Below are 24,134 nucleotides of genomic sequence, written 5' to 3'. Positions count from 1 at the left end.
AAAATAGTCCAATTCAGTCATCAAACATCTATAGAGCCTGCCATGGGTTACACTCTAATGAGGGTGGCGAATAAAATATGACAAATTTGGTTAATATTTAATAAATACTTAAATTATTATTTCACTGTCAACAATTTTCTTCCTCATTTACAAAATCAACTATCATCTAAACATTTCTTTAGTACTTCACAAAGACATCACTGCCATCTAGTGTCAATTCTGAATTTCAGACACATAAAGCAAAACCATACTATCAAAGTATTTTTTTCTTTACTCTAGAAGCCTAACATTTAAAATTTATGCAAATATTAGATACCCATCTATTCCCAACAGAGACAGCGAGTCTAACTTTTGAGGAGAATTGTTGTACATCTCCAAGAGGTAAGACAGGATTAAGGGTAAAATTCTGTTGAACCACTTCTTATACACATAGTAAAAGGGTCATTACACTGCCTGCTGATTTATGATTTTTACACACTTAACAACCAAAGGCCTGGGGTTCTTGCATGCAAGAGATGCTCCACTCTGGCTTACAATGATATACTTTTTCAACACCTGGCAGGAAGAGCCAGAATATTTACCCTGGGTTTTAGATAAACATTCCCCTTTGTCTCTTTACTTTAATCTACAAAGCAAATACAGGCAAAGAGATTGAAGAAGTTGCAAGTATCTACTCTCTAGAAGACTTAAAAGACAGCTTAAATGAAGGTTCCTTGAGCAAAAGAATGGCTTACAGACACTGCTGTTTTTTTAGGCTGTTCATAAAAGTAAAAGTACAAAGATTTCAAAGAACTGTTTTTCCACATCATGCTGTCACTGGAGGATGTTTGTTAGCCTGTCCTAACCATGCCCAGACTTATACATTCATGTCCAGTGCGATTTCTTTCAGACTCATAGTGGCAATCCAAACTCAAGACCTACAGGCCACATACAATCTATTTCATACACTCAGAACCTTTCAGGTCCACCTTTGGCATATGTGGCCCAAAACAGCCCTTTTGAGGATGGGTGTTGGCTTCATCTGGCTTTTTCCTATTGATATTTCATTTGCTCTTCAACAGAGATTGAGGTGGAGGGCATGTAAAAAGAAAGAAAAACAAAAGACTGAAAGAAACCTGACCACAAACAAATTTGGAGACAAACCTATTAATGAAAAATGGAATAAGTACATAGGAAATATGTAACCAGGATAGTGTATGTGAAAACATTCTGCAGTATTCTTGTAAAGTTCATGTCTCATCTTAGTTCCTGATTATGCTAGACTATGCAAATGCATTCAGCTCCTCAAATCACTTGCTGACTCCTAGGTTTGATAGACCTTTCTTATAAGCCATACAAAACTGGAAGATACTGCTTCTCCCTTGCACACTGCTCACAGGAATGGACTAACTTGGTTCACAGGCATTCCCTGTGACATTATTATCTCTACACATGCGTTTATGCTGGCATCCTCCTCTGAACATGTCCTTCCTACTCTCTAACCTCCTCACCTTGGTCAAGTCCTGCTTTCTCCATGAAGCTTCTTGTGACTATTCTAACTATGGGTACACAGCATGTGTGCTGTGTGTGTTCATGTGTGCATGCATGTAGGTGGCATGTGTGTGCTCCTGTGGAGGACAGAGGTTGACAACAGTATCTTCCTCAATCACTATCCACTTAATTTTTACTAAGGCAGAGGTTCAAGGCCTCTCACCTACACTAATTCAGCTAGTCTAAACAGCCAGTTTGCCTGGAGGATCCCCTACCTCCACTTCACAGGTGCAAGGGTTACAGTAGAAATCCCTTACTTTCAATGAATGGGCCCCATTTAAAAGCTTACATTCAACATAGATTATGTGTTAAAAGCATAAAAATACCAATTATTTAATAACCATCAGGTTTTTTTTTAAATGCCTGAGTACTGATACCATGATTTTTTATAAAAACCTTTGAAGACTATTATTTTCATTAATTAAGAGAATGGGAATATAGACTCAACAGATTCAACCAATGTTAGAAGAGGACTTAAACCTAAATCTATCTAGCTACAAAGACTTTTTTAAAAAAAAAAATATATCAGCTATGTTTTCCTAATGCATGAAGCCAGAACTTGACAGAACCTAGAATTACCTGCGATGGATTATGTGGATTAGGTTACCCTCTGTGCACCACCTTAACTGTGGGTGGTACCACTCCATGAACCAGGGTCTCGGGAAATATAAAAAGAAGAGCTGGCTGAGAAATAGCAGTCATCATTCTGCTCTGCCTCCTCATGTTAAGACTGAAGGTGACCAGAGCTCCTACCACCATGCTTTTCCTTCCATGATGAACTGGAACTGCAAGTTGAAATAAACTCTTCCCCCTTTAAACTGATTTTTGTCACATGGGTAATATGACTCCAAACTGTAAGCTTAAAGCTATTGATTTTTTTAGCCATACAAAATTATCAGGAAATACAGAATGAATTCATCATTCAATCTACATGTAAGTAAGGAGCAAAGACCACAGAGGGCTACCACCCCTGTCACTGACAAAACAACAAACAGCTAGGAAAGTTACAGAGAGAAAATACAGCCACATATACCAAAGTATTTTAAGGCAAAAGGCCTCCGTGCTGCCCATTCCAAGCTACTACTCTTGCCCAAAAGAGTCTGGGAGCATAGGTGATGTGCTTCTGAGCACTACCCCAAGTATTTCTGCTGGCTAACGGGCTTAACTAAAACTGTTTCCACATACAAAATTGATCTCTCTGTCCAGTAGAACTGGAAATAAATGAAACCTTATCCATTTCTGAAAGTTTACAAACCCTATGTGACTATAATAATAGGAAGTTACTAAATGCCTACTGTGTAGAAGGCATTCAATAAATACTTAATGGGGCCTAGAGAGATGGCTCAGCAGTTAAGGCATTTGCCTGCAAAGTCTTACAACCTGAGTTTGAGTCCACACATAAAGCCAAATGCACAAGGTGGCACATGCATCTGGAGTTCGTTTGTAGTGGCAGGAAGCCCTGGCATTCCCATTTTCTCTCCATTCCCCACTCCTCTGCTTGCAAAAAGAGTGTTTTCAAAAACACTAATGACAACATAGAATATATACAAGAACAACTTTTTGTTACCATGCCAAAAAAGAACCATGGATTATTATAATAAAAAAAAGAAACTGAGACTTCCACTTCCTTTGAGGCCCCACAGTAAATAATATGGACAACAGAACAGACATCATATGGAGTGGTATGATATACAGCAACTGGACACAAAGTAGCTTCTCATTGCAGTCAAGAAGGTAGACCTGAAAGATGGTGAAAACTTTAGGGAAAAGATCATTTACACTGTATGAATGTATAGAAAATAAAGCAAAATAAAGAATATTTTTAGAAACCGTTGAAGACTATAACCACAACACAATCCAAAAACACAGTAAAAGAGGACAGAACCAAATATCACAGTCCAATTTACTATCTTTGATATTGAAATCATGACCACATTAGCAAAAATAACCAAAAAGCAAAAACCTGTCAGTTAAGCTGTTGAACTCAAGATTCTCTAAGGCAGACAATTTGAATTAATACCGCAGATATGTAAAATTAGTATCTGAATTACACAAAACTTTAAATAGACAATTATCACATACAAATAATAAGTTGTAGCAGCAAAATGATACTGGATACAATCCCTTCCTTCCAATGTGCAAAATGTGTATGTTCAGCCCTTCTCAATTTGGGGTCTTTATTTTAAAAGATCTACTCTATTTCTTAGATTATTATGCTGTCCTATAAACATCACTTCATTAAAAGTAGCTCTAGTTTGGTCTCTATTTTTTTCAGATAAAGCACAAACTCTAAATCAATTTAGATTTATATTTGGGAAGTATGCTATTGGGTTCACTAATATGGTTCTAGGGTCTATACAGATTTTATTCAACTTCACTCTACTTGCAAAATTCGTGATTTTAATATATTTAATGGCATCTTTTTCAAGTCTTTGAGAAATAGTAAATTTGCATTTTGGCAAAGATGACTGGCGGTATTCTACTCCACCTAGTAACTTGTCAACTGAATTCTACAATGTCATTGCTACAGCTCAAATGTTAGACACTCAGCACATTTCTACCCTGAAAAACTAAGAAAGTATGTCATAAGCAAAACAAATTTGGAAGTTTCAAACATGAAAACGTCAGTGAAAGCATGCACAGTAAAAGACATCTGTGAAGTCATGAATGGCTATTTTATCAGAAATTTCTTTGAAAGAATTCTATCGTGCAAATAGCACATACTCATTTTATGACAGTATGTTAACACTATCTTTCAATAACAAAAATATTGCCAAAGTGTGAAATTAAACAACACTATTGAAACTGGGCAGTCTTCAGTTGTAGATAGCCTACTTCAGTCAATTAAAAGTGGAAAACTATAAATTCATATACCTTTCCAACTGCTTCTGATGTTTTTCCTCCCTAGCCTGAGCCTTCATCTGTTGTACTTCAATTGTATCAGGCTTTCTTCTTCGCATGTAGAGTTCATGGTTTCCCATACACAAAGCCAAAATCCGCTTATTGATTCTCAGACGAGGTGCATAAAAAACAAAATCCTAAACATAAAATATACTGAATTTAAAAATCTTCCTGATGAAATGGCTATGTTGTGCCCATCAAACTGTCCTTTAAATACAAACATTTAGGCCCACAGATTAGTGCTCTCTCACCTTTGGTTAGAGGAGCTTCTCAACACTTGTCAAAGTGCTGAGAATGAGAGAAAGTAGAGTGCTCAGCACTAAATAAAACACATCTATATTACCTCCTCCAAGACGTAAAGAAATTGAGGAAGAGGGCATGGAAAGGACTAAGAGCTACAGATTGCCCTTGAGGAGTGCAGTGGGATGCTATCTTCAGAATATGGCAAAGCTGCTACATTCATGACCTCACAGCAACTGTCATTAACAACATAAGATCTGCACAATAACTGGTTCATCAACATCCCAGCATGGATGATGGAGAAGACCCTGAGCCCCCCAGTACTCCCTAAGGAGTTACTGGCAGTTAGTGGTGGCTGTGGAGAGGGGAGGCATTTTCTGCAGTGGTATAGCTGCTGGTGTTTCATGTTCTCTGGTAAATAGTCCCATATCCATGCTCATGCAGGCAGTTCAAATGAAATTCAGTGGGTCATCTCCTCCCCCCACAACATATACACATACCAAAAAAAAAAAAAAAAAAAAGACACTAAAGTACAAGAGAGAATAGTTGGGAAAAAGAGGTTCAGTAGAAAGGATAGTGTGTGTGTGTGTGTGGGGGGGGTAACAGAAGGTCAAAAGAAGAGATGTCAAAATATACATGTATAAAAGTGTCAGTATAAATATTATTAAAATTCTTCCCAAATGTCCATATTGTTCACAACAGTATACTTAATTTGAACATAAGGTATAAATTCTAATGCCATTACATATAGTTTAGAAATTAAATTTCCCAATTCCTATTAAGTATGCTGTTCTTTCATATAACTAGATTTTTGCCTCTTTAAGACTTAACACTCTGTAAACAAGCTAAGATCCTCTGAGTGCATTAGATGGTATTGTTTTTTAACCTTCTCCAAAATAACTATGAACAACTGTTTTTACATCTAAGAGAAAGGCCATTACTGTCAAAACTAGTCCTTCCTCATAGTTGTTTTTTTAAATTTTTTTTGTTCATTTTTTATTTATTTATATGAGAACGACACACACACACACACACACACAGAGAGAGAGAGAGAGAGAGAGAGAGAGTGAGTGTGGGCGTGCCAGGGCCTCCAGCCACTGCAAATGAACTCCAGACGCATGTGCCCCTTGCACCTGGCTAATGTGGGACCTGGGGAATCGAGCCTCAAACCAGTGTCCTTAGGCCTCACAGGCAAGCACTTAACTGCTAGGCCATCTCTCCAGCCCCTCATAGTTGTTTTTTAACCTAAAAATGTTTTCTGGATATTTTATCTTTTAAGACAGAATACCATATACAGTACATGTGATACTGGAGGATCTTTAGGATCTATTTAAATAAACAAGTCTTTTAAGTTACAAAAATGCAATATTCATAGCACATGACTCTATAAACAGAGTTACTTTAGGATCAGGCAACCTCTACTACCTCTTAGCTACTGATGACAAATAGTTTTAAATTTACTTCTTGGGTCTGGAGAGATGACTTAGCGGTTGAGGTGCTTGCCTGCAAAGCCAAAGGACCCAGGTCGATTCACCAGGACCCACGTAAGCCACATGCACAAGGGGGCACAAGTGTCTGGAGTTTGTTTGCAGCTGCTGGAGGCCCTGGTGCACCCATTCTCTCTCTCTCTCTCTCTCTCTCTCTAATAAATAAATAATTTTTCTTTGTTCATTTTTTTTTATTTTTTATTTTTTTTATTTGAGAGCAAAAGACACAGAGAGAAAGACAGATAGAGGGAGAGAGAGAGAATGGGCGCGCCAGGGCTTCCAGCCTCTGCAAACGAACTCCAGACGCATGCGCCCCCTTGTGCATCTGGCTAACGTGGGACCTGGGGAACCGAGCCTCGAACCGGGGTCCATAGGCTTCATAGGCGAGCGCTTAACCGCTAAGCCATCTCTCCAGCCCAATAAATAATTTTTAAAAGATTTCTTAGGAATAGTAATTGTTAATCCCTTCCTAGTGCAAGTTACCTACTTTATAATTAAATTTCAACTAAAACTCTTAAGTCTTGAAAAAGAATGAAAACTTTGAGTTTCTAATGACAATATTTCATCATTGATAAAGTTAAACTATGGAAAGAGAATGTTCCACAGAAACTTTTCAATAAATGATTAATATTCTTCAAGTGATATCATAGGAAAGCAGAAAAAAATTGAAGATAGCCAGGCATGGTGGTGCACGCCTTTAATCCCAGCACTTGGGAGGCAGAGGTAGGAGGATTGCCGTGAGTTCGAGGCCACCCTGAGACTCCATAGTGAATTCCAGGTCAACCTGGGCTGGAGTAAGACCCTACCTCGAAAAACAAAACAAAACAAAACAAAAACAACAACAACAAAAAAAGAAGATAATAGCACTTGTAACGCATGCTGGCCTGTGTTCAGTTCTCAAGCACGATGTAAGCCAAACACAAAACGTGGTAGAAGTAGAAGTGTCTGGTTTTCATTTGTAGCAGCAAAAAAGCTCTGGCACATACTCCTCAACACACAAACAATTTTAAAACATTTACTTACAGGTGCTTTCTTGTCAATTGGCTTTATAACAAACTTCTTGTCATTAAATGAAATATTTCGAATTTCACTCCAGGGAAAACCAATTTTAGGTGTTAACCTTAAAAAGTAAGAGCATCACTTTAGTTAAATGAATAAAATAATAGGCAAACTACATGACTTTCTGGGACCAGTGTAGCTAACTGACCAGTCTTAAGAGTTTCAGACTTTCAAACTATCTTACTCATAACATACAGCTTAACATTATCGTTGAAAGGGAAATTTTATTAAATCACACAATATAGTAAATTTAATGTAGCATGAACCTTAAAATCATTAATTATTTTCCTTATATTACATAGGGGAAAATATATGGTAAAGAGAATAAAAGACTCTGAGACTTGTAATTGTTCCACTCAGCTTTCATTCACAGCTACTGCAGCTATCAGTTTGAAGGAAGAGGAAAACAAGGCCTTTATAATTTCTAGGAGGAACTATGGACATAGAAAACTGAAAGATTTCTTTCCTCTTTTTAGTTTTAATGTTTGGATCCATGAATGTATTAAAAGGACTAGCTACCTGGGGAGATGCCCAAGTAGGTAAAGCACTTGCCATGTGAGTATGAAGACCTGAGATCAAGCCCCAGAAGTGATGTAAAGCTGCATACAGTAACCTATGTTTGTAATCCCAGCACAACTATGGTAAATTGGAAGGCAGAGACAAGAGAATCCCCAAAGTGTGTGGGGCAGCTAGTCTGGCATACACAGGGACAAATAACAAGAGACCATTGCCTCAATCAAGGTAAGAAAAGGACAAACCCATGAGGTTGTCCTCTGACCTACATATGCATGCTGTGGTACATGTGTGCCTGCACTCAAATACTCGAATATAAACATACACAGACAAAGAAGGGAAAAATACTGAATTTCAGTATATGAACTGTATCTCAATAAACAACATTTAAAAATATGTAACAGTGGGCTGGAGAGATGGCTAGCAATTAAGCACTTGCCTGTGAAGCCTAAGAACCCCAATTCGAGGCTTGATTCCCAAGACCCACGTAAGCCAGATGCTAAAAGTGATGCATGCATCTGGAGTTCATCTGCAGTGGCTGGAGGCCCAGGTGTGCCCATATTCATCCTCTCTCTCTCTCTCTCTGCCTCTTTCTCTCTCTGTCACTCTCAAATAAATAAATAAAAATATGTAACAGTTCCCACCTGCTGCTCTCTTGTGTTTGTGTATATGAGTTTCAGACAGTCTTATTATACATATCACGTTGGTCTGGAACTGACAATGGTCCTGGCTCAGTACCTAATTGCTATAATTACACCTTTGGGCCACCATACCCAACACCGTTAACCCATTTTGGCACACTACACACTACACATAAGAGGAGTCAGACTGGAAAACATAATTCTACTTTTCATGTTTTACTGCCTCTGTAAAAATGTATCAAATTTATCATTGCTGTTTTAATCACAACAGACATAGCTGTGATTACTACACTGGCCAAAGGACACAAGAATTTCTATCGATTAATGCTGCTTTTAATGCTTAAGCTGATAGGTATAACTATAGGTACAACAGCACAGCTAGTTATCTACATAAACATTCTTTAATATCCATGTTATACTGCCCTCTACTGGCCATTGAGATAAGTCAAAGCAAGCTGCTAGAAAAGGAGGCTGCAGAACACAATACTGCCACTGAATTTATGTGGTACTATAACAACTTCTAAAACAAGTGACTTGTATAATTCCCACAATAATTTTGTAAAGTAAGCCTGGAAACTAACACCAAAAATTTAAAAACAAAAATTCAACCAAAAAAGTGAGTCTTGAAGTCTTATGCCTTTCAAAAAATTACAAAATTTTCAGGTTGATATAATATCCTAATTTACTTTATAATATATAAAGGTAAAATAGTAAAATTATTTTTGAGTTACATATGTTTTGAAATGTTTATTGTATATATAAGAACTAAAATGCAACTGCTTATGTGGCTTGGCAAAGGAGGACAACTATAGTCATTATTTCTAAAAAGGACTTAAGAGCTCAATAAACTTCATACTGTACTGCTCTATATAGTGTGTGTGTATATGCACATATATACACACATACACATATACATACACGCTTATTTATATACATGTCTATATAATAGTATATATTGGGATATATTATATATTATGCATTATGAATTATAAAAAACTGTGCACTTGTTATTGAAAATATAATTACACTACTCACTATGCAGAACACAGGGATATTCCACTTAATTGATGATTAAAAATATTCAAAACAATTCCTATAAAATTTTTTTAGCTTTTTAAAAAATATTTATCATTTATTTGCAAGCTGACAGAGAGAGAAAGAGAGAGAGAGAAAGAATGGGTGTGCCAGAGCCTCTTGCCACTGAAAACAAACTCCAGATGCATGCACCACTTTGTGCGTTTGGCTTTCAGAAGGTACTGGGAAATCAAACCAAAGCCATCAGGCTTTGCATGCAAGTGCCTTTAGCCACTGAGTCATCTCACCAGTCCAAGAAAATGTGTTTTTTTTTTAATTTAATTAATTAATTTGCAAGCAGAAAGGAGACAGGATAAAGAAAAAGAGTGAGGGGGGAAGGGACAATGAATGGGTGCACCAGGACCTCCAGCCACTGCAAACAAACTCCATATGCATGTGCCACTCTGTGCATCTGGTTTTATGTGAGTACTGGGGAACTGAACCAAGGTCATTAGACTTTGCAGGCAAATACCTTAACTGCTAAGTCATTTCCCTAGCCCAAGAAAATATTTTTTTAAAAATGTTCCAAATCCTAATAATCATACATGCATTAAATTCAAGTTCTCATTGCTTTGGATTTCTTGTATATGTTAACTTTAATTCAACCTATTAGTCAAGCCTAACAACATTTGAGGAATAACAACTGAGGCAATGAATTTCAATTAATACCAGACATAACTTATAGCAGACAAAGCAATACATTTGAAATACACTGAAGTAAACTGAGGCTACAAGGTACTGTGAACATGAACGTGAAGACTACCTAAACCTCTACATGGAATTAACTCATCTTTTAATATGGAAAGCAAAAATCAGAAGAAAGAGTAAATGTAATCAAGACAAGAAATAAATTTTATAAGCAGAATGTAATTTGAAAGCCATTAACACCACAGAATAGTGATTAGCTCACTATGCAAGTAATTCACTTACTTGTCATCATGCTCATAAATATTCAGACCCAAAGCATCAACACCTAGCCACAATTCAGTACCCTTCTTATTTTTTATTTCAAAATAGTTGACACCATACATTTCTAGATCCTGTGCAATCTTCAAGTATTCCATCATTGAATCCTCCCTGTTAAAATAGAACTGAATGTAATATATTTAAATAGAAGTATGTAAGTTCAAATTTTAATTCCTAAAACACCCAGATTAAAATTTATTACTTTACATTTACTAATTTAAGTCAAATGATATGGGGGAGGGCATAATCTGACATAATAATAATAAATGTAAAAAAAAAAAAATCACATGAAATGAAGATACTTTAATTTGAAGAAAAACAGAAAACAGTCTCCCAGACACCTTAGCATTCCTCTGTGTTCTTCGTGCCAGTTCTGGATTCTTTCCTCCCACTGTTCTTTTGTCAGTTTGTGTTGTTCCAGAACACTAAAAGGAAAAAAATATATATATATCCAGTGGATGCCTCTATGATTTAAAATCAATATTCTATGAAACTTTGATTACTTGACTGTGGTAGCTGCCATACTAATGATATACATACAAATGTCATATCTGATAAAAGTGCATAGAACTAAGTATACCACAAATAAGTACATGCAACACTGATGAATCAATGTCAGTATCTTGGTTGTAATACTATACTGCAGTCACATAAGATGTTATCAATAGGGAACACTGGTTTTTCTAAGTATTTTTTAAAAGGTAACAAAGTTATGTTTATGTACTAATTGTGATCAGAAAAGCCAGGAAAAGTTGATGGTATTCATTAGGTTTTGATGAAATGGATCAGTTCCTTTTAACCATTGTATAGTAAGGATAAAACACTAACTTGATGTGTATTCAATTTAAATTGTTACGTATTTTTTAATTGCCAAGAAAATAAACAGTTTTTGAACATTTGAGGGTTGTTTTTTTTTTTTTCCCAGCAGCCTCCATCTTTATTGTTTTACTGTGGAGCTTTCCTGTACCAAAAAGAATGTTGGCAAAAGCAGCCTTCAGCACAAACACTTTTTTAAATGAATAATGGTAGCCTAAAACTTAATATTTTTATAAAATGTTGTAATATTGTTTTGTGGATAATTGAAATAAAAATCTCATTGAATGCAAAAAAAAAAAAGGGAACACTGGGAGAAGGATAGATTTTTCTCTCATTGATTTTTAAAGTATATCTAAGTCTACAATTATCAAGATAAGAGGTTTCCAGGTAGCTTAAATTACTTTAGATAATGCAGGATTTAAGACAGCTATTGTACGATAATTTATAAAAATTCATTTTCAAATGTATAAATATATTAAACCAAAATGCTATCTCATTATTAACAGAAAAATTAAATAACAAACAAAAACAGTAACAACAACATAATTCTTGGGCTCTGCTGACTCATTTATTCTGTGTATTCACTACTTAATTTCATCATTTTATATATGCAATACATTGAATAAAAGAATAAAAGGATACATTAAGCCAGACATAATGGTATACATCTGTAACCCTAATACTTGGGAGGCTGAGCTAGGAGGATTGTGAATTTGAAGCCTCTCTGGGCTCCATAGCAAGATTCTCCTAAATAAATAAGTAAATAACACACAGTTATTTCAACCCAACACTTCCTTTCTTCCTCTAGTAACCCTTTAGTTTCTGTGTTTTTCCAGTGCTCATTACTCAAATATGAACAAATAACTTTTAGCTGCCAATTTCATACGTATAATACATTCTGATCACACTCATACCCACTACTTTCTCTTATTCCCCTTAGAAATACATAAACATAAAATCAACGAAACCAATATGCTTCTATTTGGTAGGGACAGTATAGATTTGACACTGATTTTTAGGGGGGTCATATACTTAGAACCCACTTAAAAAAACATTAACTTGTGTGTGTGTGTGCATGTGTACATGCATGCATGCCACAGTCTCTTCCTGCTGCAGAAGAATGCCCATCTGGCTTTACATAGGTGACTAGATTGTACCCACGCCAACAGACTTTGCAAGCAAACACATTTAACTACTAAGTCATCACCCCAGCCCCCACTTTTAGTTGAATCCTTACATCCTATTTTTAACTGATAGTAAAAAATATTTTTTTTTTACATGAAACCCAGGGATTTCTTGGCAGCATAAAGGAATCTTAGGACCAGTATTTTCTGTAAACTATATGCCCAATCTATGAGTGGATTTCTTCACAGAGTCTGACCATTTTGTTCTTATTGCATGCTATTTCTTTCTCTATACACTTGCCCCCTTCCAAACTCTTGCTTTTGGAGTAAGGAGTTCCATCTTCCTCGTCAGAGCTCTCACAATTCTGTATTTCCTCTGTCTGTATATTCTCTTACATCTGGACTCTCCAAGAAGCCGACAATGAGCCATGGAGTCATGACAGAGCTGAAGAGGTACTTAAGTATCTGCAGAATGTGTAACTCTATTAAAATAATCATGTCTCCCTTCTTAAAAGACCAAGTTGAGAAACTCATGCCTCCCAACCAGTAGAGATTGTTTGTTGTCCTTTTGGAGTCAAGCCTTTTTTTAAGGACTGCCTACATTCACTAACCTGGATCTGACATCTATAGCTCCCAATCTAGCTTCAACTCCAAACATTCCACTGAAGCTACTCTTACTAAAGCTATACCACTTCTTAACCCTAACAGATACTTTAGTTTCTCCTTATACCTGAACTTTTACCTTGGCTTCCTTGACACAACACTCTTCTAGTAATATTCTTGAATCCAGTGTGCTTTACAGGGACTCCTTCCTCTGCACTTAAAGTTGAGGTCCAATAAGATCACATCCTATATCATGTTTTCATTTTACATGTGCTTTCAAGTCTACCTCTTCATTCCTGAGGGCTAATTACTACCCATTTGCTAATTGTTCCCAAAACTGTATGAATGTTCAGATAACTCTAGAAGATGCAGACCTATAGTACAAATGAACACTAGGTTTCTCTTTGAGTTACAGTATACATGTTTAAAATTCTGTAAAATCAAAAAGCAATCCAGAGCTAGAGAGATGGCTTAGCAGTTAAGGCACTTGCCTGTGAAGCCTAGGACCCAGGTTCAATTCTCCAAGTCCCATGTAAGCCAGATGCACATGGTGGCACATGCATCTGGAGTTCATTTACAATGGCTAGAGGCTATGGCAAGCCTATTCTCTCTCTCTTTCTCTCCCTCTCCCTGTCTTGAATAAATAGATAAAAATAAAAACAAAAAAAAATCCACATTTCTCCGGAATATATTTGTTCCCCCTTATCCTGGTAAAGGTATTACAAACCCACCTGGCCATCAAAGACAGCAACTTAGCATGCAAGTTTATGTACCTACATCTAGCTCTTTTCAAAGGGAAGAAATATTATGTGGAAGCATTGAACACCCATGCTCACTCATCACCAAAATCTCAACTTTCCTGTGGCAGGGTAGGCAGCTCATTGGGGTTTTGCAATACAAGAATTAATCATCCATCAAAACCATCAAGTTATTATTTGATGTAATATCACCAAACAACCTTCTGACTACTTATCTGTTTCCCATATGCCTTGATACTGAAAAAATATAGCATATATTCTACATTAAATAAGCCAGTCACTGTTAAGATATTTTCTCCATCCAGACCCCCCAAAAATAGTATTTTGAAAATTGGAAGCAAGTCTTTTTTGAGTTAGTGCTCCATAAACTATCAACCCTGGAAAACAAACTGACCTGAAAAAAAAGCCTATTTTTATTAGCAACCATAAGCAATCTTATCTAAAGAACATTCAGCTACCTTCCTTCTTTCTGCTATTTTATTTCATTTTATTATAGTACTGGAGATGAAACCCAGGGTGCACTCAAGTTAAGACAGACATTCTACCAACTTTCCATAAAGCTCTATCTCTAGCCCTCTTCCTTCTTTTTAAATAGAAAGAGTTAGAATACTCATGCTTTTGAAGAAATTATGAGTACATTTACTTGTTTTAAAAGATTTGGTTTTAGTCACAACACTATTAAATGTCAGCCATTTAGGTTTCAGATGCTCAAACAAGCCATAAACTGGTTAATACTGAAAGAGTAAGAATGTATTGTACTTATTGATGGTAATCTGGGGGTAATGGTTCATGTAAACATTCCCAGCATTCTAGAGAGGCTGGGGTTGGGTCGGAGGATCACAGTGAGTTCAAGGTCAGCTTGGGCTAGAGTGACACTATACTTAAAAAACAAAGAGATTACATATGCTCATTGTTTTTAACATATTTTAAGGAAGTTCATTATAAAAATTTACAACATGTAGTTGGCACAAAACCCAGTTTGGTTTTAATATATGTAAATTATACCTCAGTTAAAAGCAAAAATTAGGACTTCCAAGTAAGATGGCAGCATAGGAGCCATGCCAAACCAGACTAGGGAGGTATTTAAACAAAACCACAACAAAATACACTATTCTTCTGAAAAGTGAAGGAGTATAGGTTTTTCTTGGTCTCTCTTGCTTCTCTGCTGTGTCTAAGATGTTCACAGAAATAGAAGAAACCATCTGAAAATTCATTTGAGGACACAAAAAAACTCAAAAAAACAAAACAATTTTGAGCAAAAAAAAATAAGGCTGGTCGTATCACCATACCCAATTTTAAGCTATACTATAAAGTCATAGTAACAAAAATGGCATGGTATTGGCACAAAGACAAACATATAGATCAATGGAACAGAATAGAGGACCCAGATGTTACTCCAGGAAGCTACAGCCATCTGATTTTTGACAAAAATGTAAAAAAAAAAAAAAAAAGTATTCATTGGAGAAAAAACAGCTTCTTCAACAAGTGGTGCTGGGAAAACTGGCTATCTATATGTAGAAGGATGAAAATAGAGCCTTGTCTTTTTCCATGTACAAAAACCAAACCCAAGGATCAGGGACCTTAATATCAGACCTGAAACTCTGAAATTACTGGAGGGAAAGGTAGGGGAAATCCTTCAACATATTGGAATAGGCAATGACTTTCTGAATATAACCCCAATTGCTCAGGAAATAAAATCACTAATCAACCACTGGGATCTCATGCAATTACAAAGTTTTTGTACAGCAAAGGACACTGTGAACAGAGCAAAGAGACAACCTAAAGTAATGTGAGAAAATCTCTGCCAGCTACACATCTGACAGAGGATTAATGTCCAGAATATACAAAAAACTCAAACAACCCAATTAAAAAATGGGCTATGGAACTAATAGAGAGTACTCATCATATAAACATCTGAAAAAGCATTCTACATCCTTAGCCATCAGGGAAATGCATATTAAAACTACTTTGAGATTCCATCTCACTCCTGTCAGAATGGCTATCATCAAGAAACAAATGACAATAAATGTTGGCAAGGATGCAGAAAAAGGGAAACCCTTCTATACTGTTGGTGGGAATGTAATCTGGTACAGCATTGTGGAAATTAGTGCGAAGGTTCTTCAGACAGCTAAAAATAGATTTATAATATGACCCAGCTATACCACTCCTAGGCACATATCCTAATGACTTTTCTCACTACCTTAAAGATACTTGCACAACCATGTTTATTGCTGCTCTATTCACAATAGCTAGAAAATGAAACCAGTCTATATGTCCCTCCACAGATGAATGGATAATAAAGATGTGGTACATTTACACAATGAAGTTCTATTCAATGGTCAAGAAAAATGAACTTACGAAATTTGCAGGGAAATGGATGGATCTGGAAAAGATTATACTAAGTGAGGTTAACTTAGACCCAGAAAGCCAAACATCACATGTTCTCTCTCATATGTGGGTCCTAGCTACAAATGTGTATAGACTTGTGTGTAAGCTGGAACCAAATTCATAGCAGAGGCCAGTAAGCTAGAAAAAGGCTATAAGGGAGGGAGGAGAGGGAAGGACTCAAGGGGATGGTATTGTACATATGTAAGTAGAAGAACAGATTACACAGAGGGGAAAGGCCTAAGGGAAGCCAGGGGAAGAGATTATGTAAAAGAAAAACCTGGGGGGAGGGCAGAGGAAGTCAATCAAAATACAAGATATTCTGAATAAGACATATGAAAACCTAGTTTTTTGAATAATGGCACATCCAGAAGCCAGAGATTGTTACTATAAAACTTTCAGTGCCAGGGATGAGATACCTTCCAGTGAGTTGTTGGCCAGGAAGGTCACTGTTGCCTCCAAAATATTACAGGCTATTGTATTGACAAGGCCCTTGGTTTTCCTTGAGAAACAGATGGTAAGACTATATTGCAGAAGACTTCACATGCCCAAGCAGCAAACTCACTAAGAAATCAAGTGGTGCTGAGCAGGAAACCTTCTCCCTGTAGACCAGCCAACTTAAAGGTGGAAAAAGCTGCACTGCAGGCAGCCCTATGGGAGACAAAAGTCATCAGCAGTGAAAACAGTGGACACTGGAAGCCTCAAGTTTGGCCAGACAGGCCAAATGACTGAATGAGAACAATAGTGGCATGTCTGCTCTGGGGAAACCAACTATTCTCTAATTGGACTGAAGTCCTGTTCTATGGGAGGGAATACATTTTTGGTACTAAATACCTAATCAAAAGATGTGGCAGGGGAGGTCATGAGCCTAAGGGGTATAAAGCCTGCTCTTGTCTGGATAAATGTATATCACCAAACTTCCCTAAAAGCACTACCCTTAATGTTCACATTCGTATATTAATGGTATTTTCACTTCTGGTTAGAGAAGCTTCTCTTTTCATATGGTGATGACCACTGGGATGTCCCAAAAGGCAACATAGTGCTGAGAAGTAGGGATGGAGGAGTGTCCAGCACTGAAACATCTCTATCACACCCTCCAAGGCATAGGGTCCATTGTAGAAGAGGTGGCAGAAAGAATGTAAGAGCCAAAGAAAGGGTATCACTCCTTACAAAGCAACTGTCCAGGCAGAAATTGGCCTCGATATACATGAGCTCGCAGTGCCTAGCAATATCTACACAAGACCCTTATAATAGGAGAAAAAGATGATGACATCAGTGGTACCTTGTAAAGCATTTGTCAGTAGATAATAACATTAGCCAAAAATAAAGATCAATGGCTATAATCAGAATAAATTGGCATAAGTACATAAAATAGTTTTGTCTAAATTGTAAAACCAAGAATAGTAAAACCCTCCTCTCTAGGTTCTAAAAGAATGGTCTCAGTATTATAAGCATATGAGTGCTATCAAAATGAAGAACTGAGATTCTGAAGAATTTTGATAATGCCTTTTCTAAATTTCATATATAATGTTACCAAATAACACTTCTATCATGTAGTTAAAACTGTAAGTCACTGCCGGGCATGGTGGCACACACCTTTAATCCCAGCACTCAGCAGACAGAGGTAAGAGCATCACCATGAGTTTGAGGCCAACCTGAGACTACATAGTTAATTCCAGCCTGGGCTACAATAAGACCCTACCTCAAAAAACCAAAAAAAAAAAAAAAAAAACACCAAAAAAAAAACCCCCTGTAAATTCACGAATTATATTTATAAAATGAACACAGGCCATGCAGAATTATTATTCTCAACTTGCAGATATAGACATTGAGGCTCAGAGGATTTCAGTTATACATCTGAATCACATAACTAGAAGAGTACAGTATCAGTTCCCAAATCTTGAACTTCTGATAATCTGCTTATATGCCATGATATTTTACAACTGTTCCAGAGGCAGGACTACAGCCTGGAACAATACTCACTTAGCAGCCTGAAAACCTACAACAAGCCGTTTGAAACTGTTAAAACCTAATTCTACTCTTATTCTACTATCCTCACAAGCATTTATTAAACAGATTATCTGTTTGTTTCATATCCTTCCTTTGAGCCCAAATCATTTCTGCTTCCTTTTATTGTGCATTCTATAGAGATACAGAAGAGGTAGGCAATTACATAACACTACATAGTGACAAAGCCCTTATCTTTAAATATATAGTTTGATATGCTTGGCAAGTTAAAAATTTCAAAAGGAGGAGAGAAGCTAAGCTGGTGACAACACACCTTTTATCCCAGCACTTAGGGTGCAGAGATAAGAGGGATCACTGCTGAGTTCAAGGCCACTCTGAGACTACATGGTGAATTCTAGGTCAGCCTGGACTACAGTGAGACCCTACCTCAAAAAACCAAACAAAAACAATTTCTAAAAGAAAGATTATTTTTAAAAGCTTCTAAACTCCTGGAATATAATTTTTTGAAAGAATTGCATAAACACATACTTCACTTACCGCTGTGGTAGGAGTCTATCATTAGCCAGATAGCCTGGTTTATGCATCTCTTTATTGTAATCTCCATACTTGGCTTGGACAGCATAGGAAGCCAAAAGAACTGCAGTTTCTGGAGGACAATATATCTCATCATTTAAGATGGCTTCTTTGACTTGCAGGAAGAAAAGTCTCTGGGTTATTTCTTGAATTAATTCCTCGGAAACATCTTCAGGAAAGAATTTAGCTCTAAACTTGAACTGCAAAGGATTCTCTTTTTTAACATCTTGCTGTGTAACCTAGAATAGTAATTTCAAGCAAAAACAACATTTTAATTCACAGTAATTAAATCTATTCACACCAAACTCTTTTTAGAAGAAAGTGGTAAGTCATATAGGATCTCATCCATCTGTAAACAAATACATATGAGAAGGAACACTGGTTGGTGATAGAGGCATCTACAATTCTGATATTTTAGAGCCAGACTAAAAATGTTCTTTGTGTACTTAAGCTTATTCTGCAGACGTTAAAATGCACTGTCTGCTTTAAAATACTATCTTTTAGATTTAAGTTTCACATAGGATTTGTCTTTCATCTAAGATAAAAAGCCGAGGCTGCCTAAACGAATGAATAGGCATGACAGCTGTAATGATTAACAAAAACAACTGAAAAAAGAGGTTCAGCTAGACCCTGACCTTATTCAGCTCAATTGTATCACAAGTTCAAATTAATTATGAGCTTAATGTTACCATACTTTACCTTTTTATTCAATTTAAGCCACGTATAATAGCCTTTGCTGTCTACATATTGTAGTCCAAAAAACCAGACTTCACGCAAACCGACTGTTTTCACCACCTAAAACACAAACAATAATTCAGTGCAACATTCACATTTTCAATTGATAACACCTATTCACAACAGCCAAATAAAACCATGTAGTCATAGGTATTTTCTTTGCCATAGAAAAGGACTTTCCTCAATTGAACATAGTCAATGAACAAGCCTAAAAACTTAAATTTGGGTTTTCTAGAGAAGCAGTCAGATATCTGATCATTTACCTTTGTAAGTAAAAAATGCTTGCAACATAAACACAAAGTATATTTATTTGTAAAGTATAAACAACTATACCATAAACTCCAAAGCATATTATTTTAAGAAATTTTGGAAGAGGAAAGATAATATAAACAAATATTTTAACAGTTCTTGCACCCTAATTTTCTTGCATGCTTGCTGAGTACATGAATATGATTACTCCCACACACACAAACAAAAAGATTTGATGAGAAGGCTAGAAAACGAAAAGCCAAACCAATGGACTTATGCACTTATTAATCGGAAAACCCCTAACAGAAGCTGGTTTCAACCCATCATCAAAATCAAAAGCAGGACTCTGCTATACACATGGACCCATGAGCTATGCCCCCTCTTTTGAGAGGTCCAAGTCTTCTTCTGGCTTATCTGAATCTATCCAGCTTGTCTCACACACTCACAACCTCCACTACTCACTAAAGCCTGACTTTAAGATTCTTGCAATTGGGTTCAAGAGAAGTTGCCAAAAAAATGAGAACATTAAACAAAGAAATGTCCAGAAGAGGAAATAATACCCAACAATCTAGACTATCACTTACAACATGAATGTGTATATAAAATGACTCAGTACTACTCTGTGCCTTTTATATGGAGACTCATCTAAATCTCACAAACCTCCAAGAAGGTTATGCTATCCTAACTGTACAAAAAAGAAAATGTAGCAGAGAATAATCTGTACAAAACAGCTGAGACCTTTTATTTCTTTTTGAGGCAAGCACAACAGATTGGCTTTTGGTTGTTGTTGTTATGCAAGACAGGGAGAGAGAAAAAAGAGAGAAAGAGAGAGAATTGGCATGCCAGGGCCTTCAGCCACTGTAATCAAACTCCAAATAGGTGTGCCACCTTGTGTGCATGTGCAACCTTGAATGGTGGTGTCACCTTGTGCATCTGGCTTATATGGCACCTGGAGAGTTGAACATGGGTCCTTAGGCTTCGCAAGCAACCACCTTAGCCACTAAGTCATCTCTCCAGCTCCAGGTTCCACTCTTTTAAATAACAGTGTATTACTACGCTATCATAAATATAAATGAGATTTTATTTCTGTCATCCAAGTAAAAGTAATTCTATGGAAAAAAAACAAACAGGTATTGTACTCTCAAAATCTCAATACCGAAAAGGTTAACCTGCCAATTAGTTCTTTTTTTTCTATCACAAGCATCTTGGTTAATGTACATACCATTTTAGCTTGTTATAAGTACAATAAATGCTAACTCCATTCACATTCTTACTCAAATAAAAGATATATGTATGCACATACACTGACAAAAAGGAGACTTAAAAGAATCAACATAAGTATTTACAAAGTATAGTGCACAAAGATGCTTAAGATTTGCTTTAAAATTGCTTATATATACACACACACCAAAAAAGCCTTTCATTTTTTAAAAAGTATTTAAGGTAAATGTCATCAACTACTTAATCAGGAAATTTAAAGTAACTTTGCAGAAATTTAAATTTCTTCATTTAATCAGGTTTTAGCAGTATATGATAGAATATCATCTAAAATATGTCCTTCATTGTTAGTAACATTATTTACTCCTACAATGCAAACTCTTATTCTTCAAGATCATATCCCCCTAGCCAGGCTACTACTTTCTTGCTCCTATGTACAAAGTCATGCAAAGTTCATGTAAAAGTCATCCTCACCTCTATGGACATGAAAAGTATGCTAATTTTTCTTCACCTTCTTTACATCTTCCCCTTCTTTACATCTTGTCACCAATCTCTTTCATCCTTTTTTCCCACTGAAACTTGGTTACTTAACAATATTATCAGGAGCCTATGACAGCAAACTATTATCAGCTGCCTCTTTACAGCATGTGACTCCTTATTTCTTTGCTCTAACTGTTCCCTGTCTAGGGTTTACACATACATCAGTTAAGAAATCACCATTATAATGATTTCCATAGTAGTTAATATCTGCTAATAATTTTTTCAGTCCTATTCTGGGACAATATGGATTCTGTTAAGTGAAATAAGCCAAACACAGACAGACAAGTACCACATTTCCTCAGTCATTTGTGAAATCTAAAAAAGTTAGCCTCAAAAGAGGAAAATGGTAGTTACCAGAGATAGGGTAGAGGAGGAGAAAAAAACAAGGAGAGCTTAGTCAATGACTTCTACATTAATTAAGAGTAAAAAGTTCCAATTTGGTGTTGCATGGTAAGGTGACTATAGGCAACAATAGTGTATTATACATTTCAAACAATTAGAAAAAAGGATTTTAACTTTAAATGTTTTACCTATAAAATCATGATGGAGCCAGATATGTTTAACCTGATTTAATCATATAATGCACATATATAGAGACAGTGAGTTACATATGATTTTTACAATCTTTATGCTTTTATGTATGAGTTTAGAGTTTTGGTGTGCATGTACCTGCATGTGTGTTGACTGTAAGCACAAGCATGTATGTGTGGAGCTCAGAGGACAACCTTGAGTGTCAGTGCTCACCTTCCACCTTGTTTGAGGCAGGGTCTCTTATTGCTCACAGCTATATTCACCACATTATCTGGCCTGCAAGTTTCAAGGGGAATTCTCTTATCACCACCTCCCATCAAGTCATAGGTGCTTTGGGATTACAGATGCTCACAATAAAGCATCTGGTTTTTACATGAGTTCTAGATATCCAAACTTAAATAAAATTGAAAAGAAAGCTCTTTATCAACTATCTCCCCAGCCCTTACAGGAGTTTTTTTTAAAAAAACTCATTTAAAGTACATCCCACAAATATAGGAACGAGAAAGTATGGATACTATCTCTATAGCTATTCAAGCAATCTGAGTAGGCCTTGTCAAAAACTCAAAGGGCAACACTGTTGAATTAACACTGAAAGTACAGAAAAGCAAAGAAGTACACGACAACAACATAAAGGCATCAGAAGTTACATACTTCATGTGGTTAAATTATACCTGGTCAAAAAGTTGTTTGCCAGTTGTATTGGGCTGAATGGCAAATTCTAGCTCAGCATCCATCGTAGTTACTCGTACGTTGATCTGTAGTAAAAACAAAACAGAAAAATATGATTTTAAAAATAATGTTTATTGAGTAACAGGTGTAAGAAAATTCTTTCAACTGATTTATAAAAATTTTTTGTGGGGTAAGGTCATAGGGATCAAACCCAGAGCTTTGTATACATAAGGTAAGTGCTCTACCACTGAGTTGTATTACACTCCTAGGCCCTGGCTATTTGAAGCTTCACAGCTGACAGGCAACCACTCTATTACTGAGCCCATCACAAGTGTTTCCTTTAAAGTAATACAGCTTGATTTTAAAAATTTTATTTGTTTGTTTGCAAGAAGAGATAGAGAGAGAAAAAAAGAGAATGAGAATGAGAATGGGTATTGTAGAGCCTCTAGTCACTGCAAATGAACTTCAGATGCATGTGCCACTTTGTGCAGCTAGCTTTACCTGGGTACTGGGGTATTGAACCCAGGTCTTTAGGCTCTGCAAGCAGACACCATAACTGCTGGGCTCTCCAGCTTCAGCTTGATTTTAATCATAGGAAACTGGGTAATTAATATATACTAGGACACTAGGCTATGAACTATTTTCTCATTTAACCCTTGCAACAATACTAGGAGATATTATATTCCTTTCTATAGAAACTCAAAAGGTTCCCAAGAACACATGGATATATATCAAAGAGCAGAACACATATTTAAACTGAAGGTAACTCATAATACTTTGAGTGTTTCCCACCACCTAGATTTCTTAACATAAATACTAGATTATTTTGTTTTAGTCAACACTGCTAATGTAATCTTCACTTTATAAGAGGCATTTTTTCTACAGCCCTGTTGGATCATTTTAAATACTAATTTTCCTATATAAATTCCTTTCTGGAGGGAAGTTTGGGGTAAGGGATCAAACTTGGGCAACCTGGTGCATGGTAGTCAAGCAAAATTGTAGTCATTTTTCTTTTCGACTTTCTTAAGGCAAGCTTTTGCTAAATTGTCTACTTGACCCTGAACATATATTATAGCCCAGCTACAGCTTGAATGTGAAATGTGTCCCATAAGTTCATATGTTTGAACACTTGATCTCCAGTTAGTGGCACTTTTTTGGGAGGTTTTGAAATCTTTAGGAACTGGGCCTTAGGAGGAAGAAGTAGGTCACTAAGACATAGCTCTTGCAGGTTAGATTCTAGCATGACCTACAGATCGTGGCCTAAGTGCAGATGTCTGATTGTTTTCTGTTCCTTGTAACAAATAAGTGCTACACACTCCACAATGCCACCCCTGGCATGCCTAACCCTTCACAATGGACTGGTGAATGAGATATGTGCAAACTGTAAGTCAAAACAGTGTGATAAGAAAAGAATATACCCAAGCATGTTTTTGTTTTTTGAGACAAAAGGTTTCATGTAGCCACAGCCTTGGCCTCAAACTTGCTATGTAGACAAGGCTGACCTTGAAGTCCTTATTCTTACTTCTGTCTCCCAAGTGTTGGGATTGCAGTCCT

The 24,134-nt window shown here is 36.4% G+C and overlaps 1 protein-coding gene across 1 annotated transcript in view; it reads right to left on the bottom strand.

The window, feature by feature from the left end:
* Rdx (radixin) overlaps window positions 1-24,134 on the bottom strand; it is a 101,138-nt gene that overhangs the window by 44,767 nt on the left and 32,237 nt on the right. Inside the window, exons 3-9 of the mRNA XM_045144938.1 lie at window positions 22,583-22,666; window positions 19,338-19,433; window positions 18,603-18,877; window positions 10,753-10,836; window positions 10,376-10,522; window positions 7,182-7,278; window positions 4,405-4,568 (exon numbers count right to left, since the gene is read on the bottom strand). Of these exons, the coding sequence (XP_045000873.1) occupies window positions 4,405-4,568; window positions 7,182-7,278; window positions 10,376-10,522; window positions 10,753-10,836; window positions 18,603-18,877; window positions 19,338-19,433; window positions 22,583-22,666 (947 nt within the window). The remainder of the gene's footprint in view (window positions 1-4,404; window positions 4,569-7,181; window positions 7,279-10,375; window positions 10,523-10,752; window positions 10,837-18,602; window positions 18,878-19,337; window positions 19,434-22,582; window positions 22,667-24,134) is intronic.

This window comes from Jaculus jaculus, chromosome 3, assembly GCF_020740685.1.
Source record: "Jaculus jaculus isolate mJacJac1 chromosome 3, mJacJac1.mat.Y.cur, whole genome shotgun sequence".
In the NCBI taxonomy this organism is placed as follows: domain Eukaryota; kingdom Metazoa; phylum Chordata; class Mammalia; order Rodentia; family Dipodidae; genus Jaculus; species Jaculus jaculus.
This window is presented reverse-complemented; position numbering and strand designations above follow the sequence as displayed.